Source organism: Phyllostomus hastatus, unplaced genomic scaffold (genome assembly GCF_019186645.2).
Source record: "Phyllostomus hastatus isolate PE091 unplaced genomic scaffold, TTU_PhHast_1.1 phas_contig_40, whole genome shotgun sequence".
Classification (NCBI taxonomy): Eukaryota; Metazoa; Chordata; class Mammalia; order Chiroptera; family Phyllostomidae; genus Phyllostomus; species Phyllostomus hastatus.
In genome coordinates, this window is record NW_025333872.1 from 26,465,053 (window position 1) to 26,482,433 (window position 17,381).

Below are 17,381 nucleotides of genomic sequence, written 5' to 3' on the forward strand. Positions count from 1 at the left end.
TCCATCAACCTCGCTAACACTGTTTGCTCCACCTTAGAGATACTCAGAGACTTCCTCCTATCCAACTTACGGGGTCCATGCAAGCTACTTTTACATATGAATGGCTGGTCTTGGCTCATGGTTCACAACTTCCCAAATCCTCTCAAACAATTAAGAGCCGGCCTCAGTAAGCCCCCAGACCCCCTGCTTCTTGCTAAGTGGCCCCAGGCCTGGCACTAGCAGCAACCAGCCTAGGTTCACAGCTTGGCTTCACCTGGGAATCTCCAAGCCCAGCACAAGTAGCATCCATTTCAAACTGCTTTATAGGTGAGGCAGCGTGGTCTGAGAAAAACACAGGTGGTGGCTGACATTCGCCTCTATGACCTGGGAAACCCCAGAGCTTGAGCACGCAGTGGACAGCTACAGACCACACCAAAACACCTCTACCCTTCATCTGAACAGCTGATCCTCCACAGAGGACAGAGATTGATGTTCAGTGGTCACACCAGTCCTTGCAGCTGACTGGCCTAGGTAAATGCCTCCCATTGACCTGCCAATGGCAATGAAGACTCACTTACAGGAGGAAAGTGTACTCAGTCCAAACAGAAGGTGCACCTCAAGTACCCAGCTTGGGTGATAGAGGAGGCTGTGCCACTGGACCCCACAGGACACCTACTACATAAGCTATGCTACCAAGACAGGGAGTCATAGCAACTCTACCCAATACATACATACAAACACAGGGAGGCTGCCAAAAGGAAGAGACAAAGAAACATGGCCCAAATGAAAGAACAGATCAAAACTCCAGGAAAAGAACTAAACAAAATGGAGATAAGCAATCTATCAGTTGCAGAGTTCAAAACACCAGTTATAAGGATACCCAAGGAACTTAGTGAGGACCTCAACAGCATAAAAAAGATCTGAGTCAGAAAGGAAATCCAGGAAGTACAGAGAGTCACAAACAGGATGCAAAGAGGCCCACTCCAAGACACACCATAATTAAAATGCTAAAGGTTAAAGATAAAGACAGAACCTTGCCCTGGCTGGTATAGCTCAGAGGATTGAGCGCAGGCCTGCAAATCAAAGGGTTGCCAGTTTGATTCCTATTCAGGGCACATGCCTAGGTTGCAGGCCTTGTCCCCATGTAACCAGTATTACAGTAACACTAGTTATAGTGTTATAACTAGTGTGAGGCAACCACACATTGATGTTTCTCTCCTTTCTCCTTCCTTTCCCCTCTCTCTAAAAATAAATAAATAAAATCTTTAAAAAAAGAGATAGAGACAGAATCTTAAAAGTGGCAACAAAAAAGCAATTACCTACAGGGGACTTCACATAAGAATGTCCGCTGATTTCTCTAAAGAAACTTTGCAGGCTATTGGCAAGCAATATTCAAAGTCTTGAAAAGTGGGGACCTACAACCAAGATTGCTCTCCCTAGCAAAACTATCATTTAGAATCAAAGGACAGATAAAGAGCTTCGCAGAACAAGAAAAAGACTAATGGAGTTCATCATCACCAAACCATTATTACATGAAATATTAATGGGTCTTATCTAAGAAAAAGAAGATCAAAACTATGAACATAAAATGGCAATAAATACATATCTACTAACAACTGCATCTAAAAAACAAACTAAGCAAACAAGAAACATAGAGAGAGAGTCATGAATATGGAATGTTTTGACGGTTGCCAGATGGAAGTGGAGTGTGGGGGAATGGTGAAAAGCTAAGGGGATTAAGAAGTACAAATAAGTAGTTACAGAATAGCCATGGGGATGTAAAGCAGTCTAGGAAATGGAGTAGCCAAAGAACTTATGTATGACCCGTGGACATGAACAATGGTATGCATATTGCCTGAGGGAGTGGGGTGGTGCTGGGTGCAGGCGGGCAAAAGGAGAAAAACTGAGACAACTATTATAGTATAATCAATAAAATACAATTTAAAATTTAAAAGTACAATATAAAAATAATGAATTTTTAAGTTTTGCACTTACCTCTGTTAAGTAATTTTGGCTTCCATACATAACATACTGGGGAGCAAGACTATAAATCATGTAACTAGTGTGGAGGACAATAAGCAGAAGTATCATACAGAGAAATAAGAGTGCCTGGGGTCTGGTTCTACCTCTTCTGATTTTATATAGCTGGAAAGAAAGAAGACGGTAACAGCATGTCAGCAACATGTTTTCCTAGTAAGGCACACAGTCCTGCTCACGTGTGGGTAGTCAACAGAGTTCAATCAACCATGCCTTTCTTTGATTCAAAATAAACACTGAGAATTCTTAATCATTCCAAATAATTGTAAAAATAATAAAGACAATTTTCTCCATGTAAAGCATTTAGGTTTAAGTATGTTTATTTTATAACCATGGCAAAGCATCTATATCCAAAGGAACCTATAAATGATTTCTTAAAAACACAGAACCTAGAGAATATATCAGTATTTACATGGTCTGTTTCCAGACAAACATTCTAAATTTATTATGCAATAGCATCTATTAGAAGTTTATAGAGCTAAGGAGAATTTTGAACTACCTCTAACTCTATCTAAAGATTAGAAGAATTAGTTTAAACTATAAGTATTATTAATATATTTGTAATCTTATGTAATATTACTGTACAAGAACAGACATGTCACATGTTTATATATACTCATATCTATAAAATGCTCATAATGTTCCCATACTGCCATAAAATCTAGTTATGATAATCTGACTAAATATTTTCCTATGTACCTGTATTAGAGCAAAACTAAAGCATACAGTAACAAATACAAGGAACTGGGTAGCTTGCTTCATTTCAATGGCAGAGCATACTTTAACTTTAGCAACTAAGATATCACCTACCTGTTTTATGACTAGATTGCAGTACTATATAGAGTAACAGAATTCTAATTCTGGATGGGTTGATGATATGATCACCTAAAATTTTACATTTCCCAGCTTCCCTTGCACCTAGCAGTGGATAGCAGTGATAAAATATTAAATATCAAAAGAAAAGTTGAAATCCACTGGGGATTTCTCAGTAAGTCTTGCTTTATATATGTGTAACCCTTCCTCCCATCTACCTTTTCCTTTTGTAACATGGCCAGGATAAGTGAAGCTGCAGCTGCCAAATTACAGTAATAAGGGAGAAGCCACGAGGATTACAGAGATACTACTGGGCTTGACATTTTTGAGCTAATAAAACAATGTTAGATTTTTTTCTATAGCAAGAAGTCATTCATTAGTTCAAGCCACTATTTAAATGGTTTTTCTTTCACTCACAGCCAGAAGTAGTCTCCATTTGATACAGCTTCATTTTAAAATTTTTAATTTATCTCAAAATAAGCATAAGAAAATAACCCTTTCTCTAAACCATATAGTGATCTTTAACTCTTAGTAGGAAGGACCATCTTTCAAGCTAAAGTGTATCCATTTGTGCTTCACTATGTTTCCATGCAGCCAAGCCCTAAGAAAAATAATATAAATTCTAGACCAGAGTTTCTCAACCTTGGCACTACTGATATTATGGGCTGGATAAGACCTTATTGTCAGATGCCTCCCTGTGCACTGCAGGACATTTATCAGAAACCCTGGCCTCTTACCCACTAGGTGCCAATAGCACCCCCTAGCATTAGCAAGTGAAAATGTCTCCAAATATGGGCAAACATATCCAGGCAGGCAAAATCACTCCTGTTTAATACCAATGCTCTAGACAAAAGCACTTTTATGTCAGCATACAGTGAAAAAGCTAATTTACCATCACTTTTAGTATCAAGATATTTATAACTTCTATATTATAATTCCAAGATAATTTTCAACAATAAAATTATATATGAAATGATGAAAATAGCAATACTGTAATATATACTTACTCTAATCCAAAAGAACCATATGCCAATATTCCTAATCCCCGCCATTGAAGTAAAAATAAAGTACATAATAATAATTGTTATAAGAATATAATCAAGAGGAAAAACCTGGAAAAAAATAAAATTAAATTCAATACACAAACAGGGCTCTAGAAGTCATATAAAATTAACTAAAACTTCATTATTCATTGTTGGCAAATGTTTAATATATCAACCCTGATTCAGATCAGGCTACTATAAAAATACAAAAAAAGGATCCCCCCAAAATGATTACTAAACTATTTCCCAATTGTTTACTCCCATTATCCTAGAAAAATCCTGTAACAAATAAAGCTAAAAATTACATTTAAATATGCAGTAAAAAACTTCATCAAAAATTTAAACCAGGAAATTCTTAGAAAAGCTCACCTTAAGGTTTATATTGTATCGAGTTAAATTACATATAATTTAAGAGTTCAACTAAATATCTACATAGTAAGCCTTAAAGCAACATATCAATGTGGCAGTTACATATAAGTAAAAAGCCAAATCAGCAGAGGGCACAAGCATATATTGCCAGGTATTAATAGGTTTTTCAACATAATAATTTGAAAGTGTGTGAGAATGTTTGCTAGAGCACAAAATGACTTTTTTTTTACTTACTGTTTGTAGTAAAGGCAAAAGCATGTTCAGCGGATTACTCAGATTAGCTCCAAAAATTACAAAACCAGAATCAATTCCAGCCGAATGAAGAGCTTTATCCAAACTAAATAGAAAAAAAATTATAGAGGGATTTTATATATTATATGACCACACTTTCAATTAGTTTATAACTTAAGCATGCAAATTCAACTGAATCAAAGAAAACCTCAAATAACAAATTAAACATCACTTAAGTATCTTACAGATATTGTTCAATAAAGAATAAAGAAATACTATCTACTATTGAAACTTTTCAGTCATTCTTTGAGTTAATGCTGTAGAACACTTCAAGTAAAATAGCTCCTTAAGATGAATAGACTACACTAATGGAATTCAGCAAGGAAAATGTGTAATATCATAGGATTTATGTAAGTGCTTTACAAAATATGTCTAAAGTACTTACTTTGACAGGAAGAGAGAAATTACAAACAGCAATGCAACTAAGATGAAAAATATTCCCCAAATGATCTAAAAGAAAACATTAAAATATAGTTCTAAAAGTTGATATTAAAAGCATGAAATCATTATGTTCAATACAAATTGCTAGTATATGACCATGACATAACTAAAATGATCTAAGATACATTTAATTTAGTATATAATCTTAGGCATTTGTCATCTAAATTTTCATTATGAGATTCTTTGAGAACATACACAAAAACAGACAAAGCATTCTGAAGTCTTCATTTGTAAATAACCAAATGAGACACTTTGCTAGGTCAAATAAAAGGGTTACATTCAGTTATATTCATATGTAAGTTTCAAAATTAACTGAAAAGACTAATACGACTATATTAAGCCCTGGCTGGTGTGGCTCAGTGGATTGAGTGCCGGCCTGTGAACCACAGGGTCGCCAGTTCGATTCCCATTCTAGGGAACATGACTGGGTTGCAGGCCAGGTACCCAGTGTGGGGAGAGGGCACGAGAGGCAACCACACACTGTTGCTTCTCTCCCTCTCTTCTGCCCTTCTCCTCTCTAAAAATAATAAACAAAAAAAAATTTTTAAGACTATATTTAGACTAATATACATATACAAAAAAAAACCCCCAAGAAACTCATCAGGTTATATTAACTTGTTAAAATATGGAATTTGGAATATTTTCCCACAGTATATACACCTATATATGCCATATACATAATACATATTATATATACACCTATCTATACCATATATACTGTAAATGCTAATTAAATATATAAAATTATATCACAGCTCAGAAAAGACTATATAACTGATAATATTCCTGAAATAGAGTACTAGCATCACTAAAGATACTGTCATGTAAAACCATGTTTCTGTGGAGAAATGTGTTAAGTATTGTAATTGGTGAAACACATTTCCTTTTACTATATAAACTTCATATACTAGTGATATAGAAAACAGTCAAACTAATTATTAGAACTAGGTCCCTAAGAAATAAAATTTCATAATAAAAAAGTGGGTAAAAATCTGTTCCTGTAAACCCTACCCATTCTCCCCTGAAATTTCCTCTTCTCTCCCCTCTGGTCACTGTCAGTGTGTCCTCTATTTCAGTGACTTTGATTATACTTTGCTTGTTTCTTTGTTTTGTTGTTTAGGTTCCTGTTAAAGGTGAGATTATATGGTATTTGTCTTTCACTGCCTGGCTTATTTCACTTAGCATAATGCTTTCCAGCTCCATCCAAGCTGTTGCAAAGGGCAGGAGCTCCTTCTTTCTTTCTGCTGCATAGAATTCCATTGTGTAAATGTACCATAGTTTTTTGATCCATTCATTTACTGATGGGTATTTAGGTTGCTTCCAGCACCTAGCTATTGTAAATTGTGCTGCTATGAACATGGGAGTGCAAAGGTTCTTTATATTGGTGTTTAGAAGTGGGGAGGGTTGGGTGGGTGGGCTAGAATGGGAGTAAAAGGGAGAAAACTGTACTTGAACAAAGATTAAAAGAAAAACAAAAGAAAAAAGAAAAAAAGGACAAGAGTTGTTGGTGAAGATCAAGAAAAGGGAATCTTTGTACACTGTTGGTGGGAATGTAAAATGGTGCAGCCGCTGTGGAAAATAATATGAAAGTTCCTCAAAAAAATTAAAAGTATAGCTACCATATGAAAAAAAATGGGTAAAAATCTATGTTACTAATAACCAAGGCTCTTTTTTTCTTGACATGTTCCCAAGTTCCAGGGACAACTAAGCTAATTAGTCCACAAACCCAAGGCCATGATTACTAAGAAAATACGGGTGCTAGGTAAGCCTTATTCAGGCATGAGTTATACTGCTGTTGGTCATAAGTTCAATGTTGATGAATCAACCATATTATCTTAAATAAGTTGTTCTTCAACACAAACACACAAAAAACCTAACCCCAAAACCTTACCCCTAAAGGGTTAGGTATTGATCAGCCACTGATATCCAAGTTCCAGTGTCATCACTGGTATTTAACTAGATACTGATAAATAAAGATAGCAAAGGGAACTAGACAATGAACTTAATAAAATGGGAAGCAGGAGCCTGCTTGCTTAGCCAGGAATCTATAGCTTCACACCACAGGGGATCACAGCTTTGCTCTACCGAAGGAATTAACACTCCTTCCTTCCTATCCCTCCAATCCCAGATTGATGGTGGGCACAAGGGAAGGTGCTGGACCACACAGGCCTGTCAGTCTAATTAGAGGGTGGACCTATTAAAACCTGCAAAAGTTTGGAAAGTTGATTGGCCATTTTAAGAAAGCACCTGATCTGCCCTAAACCCAAGCTCCTAGTTATATTCCCAGAGGACTATTGCAACAAAGAATCAATCAATCAATCTCTCAATATCTCTCTCTCTTTCTCTCTCCCCACCGACCTGATGATGCACTAGCCTGTTTGTTTCTGCACTCTCTTGCCTGGAACCACACAACTATGTGGGTCTAATAGCTACCAGACCCATAGCAGGTGGTGTGGACTCATAAAGGACTAAGTGCTTGCTCTCTCTTTCTCTCTCTCTTTCTCTCTCTCTCTTTCAGGAACCTGCACTCACACAGTATACTCACCTGTTCTCTCCATGGCCATGTGGCTCTAGCAAACACGTGGCCCATGGCCATCCAACTCCACTTGTAGGCTCCAAGAGGGAGCCTGAAATGGACTGCAGCTGGAAACACATGCTAAGCTAGCCAGAAAAATAACCATCATACTCAATGAGAAAAAACTATAAGCATTTCCATTAAGATCAGGAAAAAGACAGGGATGTCCGCTTTTGCCTCTCTTGTCCAACACAGTACTCAAAGTCTTAGCCACAGCAATTAGACAATAAGTAATAAAAGGTATCTAAATTGGAAAGGAAGAAGTGAAACTGTCATTATGTGCAGATGACCTGATACTATACATAGAAAATAACAAAGATTTCACCAAGAAACTAATAGAACCGATAAATGACTTCAGTAAAGTAGCAGGATGCAAATTAATATCCAGAAATCAGTTGCATTTTTATATGCCAATAATGAACTAAAATTGAAATAAAGAAAAGAATCCCATTCACAATTGCTACAAAAAGAATAAAATACCTAGAAATAAACCTGATGCAGACTCTGACCAGCAGGGTCCATGTGTTGTGAATGTGACAAACAAATTCACACAGACTGCAGAAGTCCTGTGGAGAAAAAGGGACAGCATGGCCACTCTCTGAGTGAGAGAGAGCCCTGAACCCCCCTGGACAGGCTTTTATTGCTTTTCTGGGTACATTACATTGAGGATGGTCCTCATTTACTATGCACAGGTTAGCTTTAGGTGATTACCTTTTACAGATAACAAAGGAGATGATGTTGCTAAATACTTCAAAGAAAAGGATGTCTGCAAACACAAGGGGAAAAGTGGTTGAACTGGCTACACTCCATCCTTGGGAGATTTAGTGCAGACTTTAGGAAGTTACTTTAAAGATATGCAATAAACATTTGCTGCCTCAATTCAGGGTGAGGGAGTTTTAGCAAAAAGCAAGCCTCAAAGCAGCCTAGGTACAATGCAGGCCTGATTCCCCACAGGAAAACCGATCCATGGGCTCAGTTCCTGTGTGACGACTGGCTCCTGCCCGTTTTCTGAATCAGGGGCTGGGCTACATTTGTCATTGCCACGCAGACTGGTTTCCTATATAAACCTAACCAAGGATGTTAAAGACCTGTACTTGGAAACCTGTAAGACACTGAAGAAAGAAACTGAAGAAGATACAAATAAGTGGAAGCACATATCACGTTCATGGATAGGAAGAATTAATATCATTAAAATGTCCAATCTACAGATTCAACACAATTCCTATCGAGATACCAATGATGTATTTCACAGAACTAGAACAAATATTTCAGAAATTTACATGGAACCACAAAAGGTACCACATAGCAATAGCGATCTTGAGAAAGAAGACCGAAGTTGGAGGAATCATACTACCTAATCACACTATATTATAAGGCCATAGTAATCAAAACAGCATAATACTGATATAAAAAGACCCATAGATCAACAGAACAGAATATAGAGTCCAGAAATAAATGCATAACTTTGTAGTCAATTAATATTTGACAGAGGAAGCAAGCATATACGATAAATGGTGTTGAGAGAATTGGGCAGATGCATGCAGAAAAATGAAACTAGACCGTTTCTATGCTACACACAAGAATAAATTCAAAACGGATTAAAGACTTAAATGTTAGACCTAAAATAATAAAAATCCTAGAAGAAAACATGGCTGTATAATCTGACATTGCTCATAGCAATGTATCTCACTAATTGATTAGTGAATTACCATTTCACACCTGTCAGAATGGCTACCATCAATAAATCAACAAACAATAAATGCTGGCAAGGACATGGACAAAGGGGAACCCTTTTGCACTGTTGTGAATGCAGTCACTGTGGAAAGCACTATGGACATATCTCAAAAAATTAAAAATAGATCTGCCTTTGGACCCAGTAATCCCACTTCTGAGAATATATCCGAAGGAACCCAAAACACTAATTTGAAAGAATATAAGCACCCCTATGTTCATTGTAGTGTTATTTGCAATTGCCAAGATCTGGAAGCAGCCCAAGTGTCCACCAGCAGATAAGTGGATAAAACAACTATGGGATACTGACCCAATGGAATACTACTCAGCCATAAAAAAAAAAAACCAGAAAGAAAATTGTACCCTTTGTGACTGTACAGATAGATCTGGAGAAAATCATGCTAAGTGAAATAAGCCAGTCAGAGAAAGACAAATACCACATGATTTCACTCATATGTAGAATCTAATTAACAAACTGAACTAACAAGGAAAATGGGGACAGACTCATAGATAGCAGGATGACAGCTAGTGGGAGGGGTGGGTGAGGGAGTGGAGGGATTGAGCAAAAAGGAAAAAGGACTCATGCAAATGGACAACAGTGAGGTCATTGCTAGGGGAAGGGCGGTATACAGGGACTAAATGGTCATGGAAAAACATATAATGAAGATTAAATGTAAAAAAACAGAAAAAAGAAATACTTATAAATTTATCAAAATACTGTATTTGCAAGTCCACTTCACTTAACACTACAAGTGACTGCTGAGAGTAATTTAAGATAACATAAATAAGTGCAAAGATACGTTCATAGACCTGAAGATTCAATATTAAAATAAAAGGGTGAAGGGTGTACAGGAACAATTATAAAGGACATATGGACAACAACAAGAGAGGTGGAAATGGGAGAGGGAGGTGGGGAGGGCTGGAGTGGTGGGGAGGGGTGGGAGGGAAAGGCAGACAACTGCACTTGAACAATAAAAATAAGTAAATAAAATAAATAAATAAAATATCAATTCTCCCCAAGTTTACCTATCGATTCAAAGTAATCCCAATAAAAATTTCCATGAGTGCTTTGTGAAATTATGAGCTGACTCTAAAATTTATATAGAAATGCAAAGTTTCCAGCATAGCTAAAACAATTTTGAAAAAGGAAAATAAAACTGAAGAACTTACAAAACTGATTTCATGACTCCTTTGAAATCTCCAGTAATCAAGTTTTAATATAAGGATATACAGATCAACAAAACTGAAGACAAAGTCCAAAATTAGACCCTCACATATATATATATGATCAATTGATTTGACAAAATTGCCAAAGAAATTATATTGGCAAAGGATAGTCTTCAGAAAAAAAGTTGTCTGATACCACATGAAAAATAAAATAAGCCTTTACCCTTAGGTCATACCATCCAGTAAAATTAACTTAAAATGAACTACAAATCTAAACAGAAGATCTAAAAGTACAAAATTTCTAGAAGAAAACAGAGAAGAAAATGTTTGCTATAAAAGCTTTAAAAACATCTCTTTGACTGACAGTGTTAAGAAAACATAAAACCAAGTCATAAAGTGGGAAACAATATATATTTGTCTCCTACTCTGTATGAATATATATATTCAAAATACATATATTTGACAAAGTACTCGATCCAGATACATAAACAATTCTTGCAACCCATTCATAAAGTAAATTCCTAATTTTCAAAATGGCCAAAGAAGCATTTCAGAGAAGATATAGAAATAGCCAATAAGAATAGAAGATGATATTCAATATCAATAGTCATCAAGAAATGCAAATTACAACTATAATGAGATACTGTTACACACCCATTAGGAAAACTATTACAAATAATTACAATATAAAAGTTGATAAGGATGCAAAGAAAGTAGAAATCTTATATTGTTGTGGGCATGCAAAATGGTACAACCACTTTGGAAAATACTTTGGCAATCTCTTATAAACTTACACATATATTAAACATTAGACCTAGCCATTCTACTCCTAAGTATTTACCCAAGAAAAATATGAATGAAATGAAAACATTCTCTACACAAATATTTATGCACAAATGTTCACACTGGTATTATTCATAATAGTCTCAAACTGGAAACAAGTCAAATCCACTAACAGGTAAGTGGATAAACAAATTGTGACACAGACACGCACTGGAATGATACTCAGCAATAAAACCAGAATGAACAACTTCAAAAAAATGCAACAAAATGGATGAATTTCAAAACCACTGAACTGAGCCAAAGAAGCCAGACAAAGACTATACACTACCCAATAAGTTTTAAAAAGGTTATAATTCTATAATTCTATTTATACAAAATTATAGAATACATAAAACTAAAGTATAATGACAGAAGTGCATTAGTGGTTTTCTGCAGTCTGAGCTCAAGGAAGCGGGGGAGACAAAGTAACTTTCTGGGATATTGTGGATATTCTATACATACATACCTATATTTGGTAAAATCAATCTGCACACTTAATAAAGTTCATTTAAAAATCCATCTAAGCATATAATCAGTGAAATGAAGCAGAGAATGTTTAAAACAAGGTAGTTAATGTTATAGACTGGTTATAAATATTTATAAGAAGCTACAAACAATTTAGAATTAAGATAAGGTTGGGGAAGGTTTCTCATACCTTTGGTACTATGATGACAAATCACTTTGGGAAAAGAATTTAGCTAAGTTTTTTAAAAATTTATTCTAACAGAAGGTTAAAATATGATACATAGAACTGGTCATGGTATATTTTTGAAAAACTTCAAAAGAGGAGCTTTTTGGGGGGAACAGTCACTGCATTTCCTCGTTTCCTTTCTAATTATAAGAGGAAGACAATGCACCATAAAACTCAACCTGACTAATCTTTAATAGGGTTCTATAACACACTTTTTAAAAAAATTAGCCAAAGCCCATTTATTAGCTTCATTTTGCTTAACTTTACTCAAACCAGTCTATTCACTGCGCTTTCTGATCACAACTGCCATTGTAATTATTACGGTATAAGCAATTCTGGTGTTTGAAATGCCAGATACAGAGTGGGCACAGACAAAAGTTTATGGCCAGCAGCTCTAGTTACTTTTTAGACTCAGGGTCATATTATGATAAGCTCAATTCAATTGAGATACTTATGTTTAGAAACCACAGTCCCAAGAATTCAAGGCTAACAAATGATAGCTCCCCCACCCCCCCAAAAGGTAATAGTATTCCATCTCAAACAATACCTTTTACATAGCTTTAGCCACATATCATCTAACAGTAAAGCAGATTCTATTACATTTCTGTTAGGGCTCCTAAGTTTTATTATGAACCCCAGATCTCCTACTTACAGAAAAGTATGACTTGCAAAATATGCCAGCAGCATACTATATTACTTATCTACATTTTGATTTAAATCTCCTAACAACTCTGTCGCTATAACACTTGCATTACACATGAGTAAATGAAGTTCAGAATCATGTCAGAGCTGTGATTCAAAACTGGATTATCTGACTCCAAAATCCACATTCTTAAGTACCATGCTGTAACACCTCAAAAGGAGAACTCAACCTCTGTGAGATGTACTATATAAACTTGGAAGAAGAGTTACAGCATAATTTTTAAAACTCCATTTACCTTCAGGGGCCGCAGAGCACCACAAAATTTTGTCCACCAGCTGTTTTCAATGAATTCTAAGTGCCGCCCTCTCTTCCTAAGTGTTCGTAACCTTTCTTCAAGTTGTCTTAAGGTGCGTTTATCCCTTGCTGGCAAAGGTCGACCATCTTTGCTCTGCAAACAACAGAACAAAAATTAAAATTTTTACTATTAAAGTATAATAAAGTAGCCCATCACATTTAGCAGATCAAGCAATGAAAATTTTTTTATGTAACTCCTTGGGAACATTTAAAAATTGAAAATAATTGACAAATTTTTAAAAGGTTTTACTATTTTAATTCAAATTACAACTTTTTTTACTTTTTCTTTACTGCTATTCAAGTACAGTTGTCTCCATTTTGCCCCCACCACTCCCCACCAGCCCAGTCATCCCCACTTCCCACCCTTGATCCTACCCGCCTTTGGCTTTGTCCATGTGTCCTTTATAGATGTTCCCCAAAACCCTTCCCCATTTTCCCCCCATTACCCCTCCCACCTTCCCTCTGGTTACTGTCAGTTTGTTCTTAATGTCAGTGTCTCTGGAGAGCATCATACTACATAAAATAAGCCAGGTGGTGAAAGACAAATAACATATGATCTCACCTATAAGTGGACCTAATCAACAAAACAAGCAAGCAAGCAAAATATAACCAGAGACACTGAAATTAGTAACTGACAATTTTGAAGTGACAATACACATATCTGAACCAAGATCAGCATCAAAATGTGGGTGTATGTACATTTAATACTAAACTTCCTTTTGATCACTGTTTTCCAAATGTGTGATATAAAGTTATGTGGAAAGAGAGAAATACTTTTAAAAACATCTTTTTTTATGGGATATTTCATGTAGTGCATTCAATTACTCTTGCTTGCCTCCAAATTTTTCTATCCCTTAACACATGTGGCCCCACTCCTTCTCTTTCTTTGGTCAAGTGACTGTGTTGTAGTGTACCTAAACCAATGCTTCTCAGCCCCCTACTCAAATACCAGCAGAGACATGTAATACTTGTATGTGGTATGCAGAGGTTTTTACAATTGCTAAAAATTAGCACTTCCTTGTTCTCCAAGTACATTTGCAAATGAGTCATATTTTCTTTGGTCAACCTAAGCTAATTCCCATCTATTTCTCTGTGATACTTATTGTAAACATGAGCCTACCTTCCTCATAGTGTCTCACAAATAACACTTTCCACTAACTACCCTGCCCCTAAGTCTCCTTCAACTGGATACAACAATAAACAACAATAATAAGGCAACTGCCATATATAAAAAAGGTGAAATGTAAATTTGTTTGTTTTACTGGAAGGAACAAAAAATATTTATATCAGATTGCATTTGCAAAATGTAAAGAGATTAGATATGAGAATATTAATATCCTTATTAAGGTTAAATAGGTTCTCAGCAGATACATAACATATTGCTATCCAGCATATCCTAATGCAGCCTTCAACTAAAATCATAGATATAGTGAAGACAATACCTGAACATCCTTTAATAAAGAGGTTGACACAGTTATAATGATCTCCTGACACTGTGGCACTGCCATGCTCTTCTGGAACTGGCCATCCTCTTCCATATCTTACCTTACTGCTTTACAAGCTTTATCATGCATATCAATCACCTGACAAATTTGTTAAACACAGATTTCTAAACCTCATCCCGAAGAAAATATGATTTAGTAAGTCTCGGGTAGGGCCTAAATTTGCATTTCTACCAAATTTCCAGGAGATGCAGCTGCTACTGGTCCAGAGACCATACTTTGCACATACTAGACTATATTTAATCTTTACTCCTTTAAGTCAAGGGCATTAAGTATTATCAAATTGTATCCCCCAAAAAGGAACCTTTCAGAAAGGTAGTTTCTGAAGGACAGAGGGATAAAATAAAAACTTCCTTTTAGAAGACAGATCCAGGTAATAATACTTCAGTGGTATGGTATGAAAAGGGCTCAGTACTTTAGATCTCAACCATAATCTCCATTCTATTATCAAAAAAACACCACCAATAAGGTACTATTATTTCACTGCTGGCTTTCAATATGTCAGGAAGAAAAATTAGTAAACTGATTTAAAGGTCCAATATAAACCAACTCAAGTCATTTGCCTACTTAATGAATGCTTCAGTGGAGTGAAGGATGGATGCCCAGTTTGCTTTGGCAACTGACCAAAACAAATACAAGAACAATTTTGGTCGGAGAAACAAACACTAATACAGAAACCCAGCAGTTAACCAACTATCTAATTTGAAAAGAAAAAAAAAGTGGTTGTAAAGTATATAAATACATACCATTTGTTTAAAAAATAGTAAAGATTCCCTTTAATACTATCTCCAATTACCACTCTCCTTCCCTGTGGTTATCACTGTAAAGCACACTGATTAGTATCCTTCTAAACATTTTCTATGTATTTATATGCATGCATATATGAAATACACTTATAGTTCTGTTGTGAACAACAGCTAACAGCCCTGGCTGGTGTGGCTCAGTGGATTGAGTGCTGGCCTGCGAACCAAGGGGCTGCCCATTTGATTTCCAGTCAGGGCACATGCCTGGGTTGTGGGCCAGGCCCCCAGTGGGGGGCACATGAGAGGCAACCACACATTTGATGTTTCTCTCCCTCTTTCTCCCACCTCTTTCTTCTCTCTAAAATTAAATTAATAAAACCTTCAAAAAATAGCTAACATTTCTTGAGCATAATTCTTGTGCCTAAAACTGATCTGTTACATTTATTCTCCTTGAATTTTCAGAATATAAGTTTGGGGTGGATAAAAGTACTATAAAGATTAGATCAGAAAAATAAGGTTCACAGATATATACATAAGCTGCTGAGCCAAAACTTGAACTAAGATATCCTGATTTTATAAGACATATTCTTCAAGCTATATATAAATCTACCTCATTCCTTTTCATCACTGCATAGTATGTTATTATTAAAAGGTATGTGTTAGTGTGGATAAGCAATGTCACAACATTCAAGTTTTTTAAAAGCTTAACATTTTATATTCTCACAGTATACCATTCCCAAATTCTCATTAACACCTGACAAAGGTATACATTTAAGATTTCCAAAGGATAAAGTAAATGTACTGAGTTATTCTGTTTATCACATCTCTGATTACAAGGATGACCAGCATCCTGATTTTAGCACAGAAAGTCCCATGTTCTGGAAAACTGCTCAGGTCCTAATATCATATTGAATAAAAGTGGCAATAAAAAGCTTTCTGTTTTTCACCATTGAGTATGATGTTAGTTGTGGGTTTGTCATATATGGCCTTTATTATGTTGAGGTACTTTCCTTCTATATCCATTTTATTGAGGTTTTTATCACAAATGGATGTTGAATCTTATCAAATGCTTTCTCTGCATCTATGGAAACAAAATTTTATTTCTCACTTTGTTAATGTGGTATATTACACTGACTGACTTGCAGATGTTGAGCTATCCTTGCATCTCTAAAATAAATCCCTCTTGATCATGGTGTGTGATCTTTTTAATATATTGCTGTATTTGGTTTGCTAGTATTTTGCTGAGGATTTCTGCATCAATATTCAGCAGAGATACTGGCCGATAATTTTAATTTTTTGTGTTGTGCTTGTCTGGTTTTGGTGCAGGATAATATTGGTCTCATAAAATGAGTTAGGAAGTGTATCCTCCTCTTCGATCTTTAGGAAGACTGAGTAAAACAGTTATTAAATCTTTGAATGTTTGGTTGAATTCACCAATGAAGCTATCTAACCCTGAACTTTTTTTTTGAGAGGGAGAGGCAATTTTTGAATACTGTTTTGATCTCCTTACTAATGATCGGTCTATTCAGAATTTCTGTATTTTAATGACTCAGTCTAGGAAAGTTGTACATTTCTAAGAATTTATCCATTTCTTCTCGGCTGTCCAATTTAATGCTATATAGCCTTTCAAAGTATTATCCTATGGTCATTTGTATTTCTGTGGTATACATCTTAACTTCTCTTTCATTTCTGAGTTTATTTAGAATCTTCTTTTTTTCTTAGTGAGTCTATTTAGAGGTTTGTCAATTTTGTGCATCTTCTTAAAAAACCAGCTCTTAATTTCATTGTTTTTTTAAGCCTTTTTAAAATTTGTTTTCTATTGGGTTTATTGGGGTGACATTAATTAATAAAGTTATAAGGGTTTCAGGTATACAATTCTACAATACATTATCTGTATATTGTATTTGTTCACCACCCCAAGTCAAGTCTTCTTCTATCACCATTTATAACTCCCTATATCCTCTTCTACCTCCTCCTTTACGCCATTTCCTCTGGCAATCACCATACTGTTGTCTGTGTCCATGACTATTTGCTTGTTTTTTTCTTTGCTTTGCTTTTCTGCTCTTATTTTTATAATTTCCTTTCTTCTACTTGCTTTGGGCTTCATTTGTTCCCCTTTTTGTAGTTCCTTAAGGTCTAAAGTTTGAGATTTTTCTTATTTCTTGAGGTAGTGCCATTTG

General features: G+C 35.6%; 1 protein-coding gene across 1 annotated transcript in view; it reads right to left on the reverse strand.

Annotated features, from left to right (window-relative positions):
• LMBRD1 (LMBR1 domain containing 1) overlaps positions 1-17,381 on the reverse strand; it is a 102,681-nt gene that overhangs the window by 23,298 nt on the left and 62,002 nt on the right. Inside the window, exons 9-13 of the mRNA XM_045843262.1 lie at positions 12,898-13,050; positions 4,918-4,982; positions 4,476-4,578; positions 3,837-3,941; positions 1,975-2,124 (exon numbers count right to left, since the gene is read on the reverse strand). Coding sequence (XP_045699218.1) covers positions 1,975-2,124; positions 3,837-3,941; positions 4,476-4,578; positions 4,918-4,982; positions 12,898-13,050 — 576 coding nt within the window. The remainder of the gene's footprint in view (positions 1-1,974; positions 2,125-3,836; positions 3,942-4,475; positions 4,579-4,917; positions 4,983-12,897; positions 13,051-17,381) is intronic.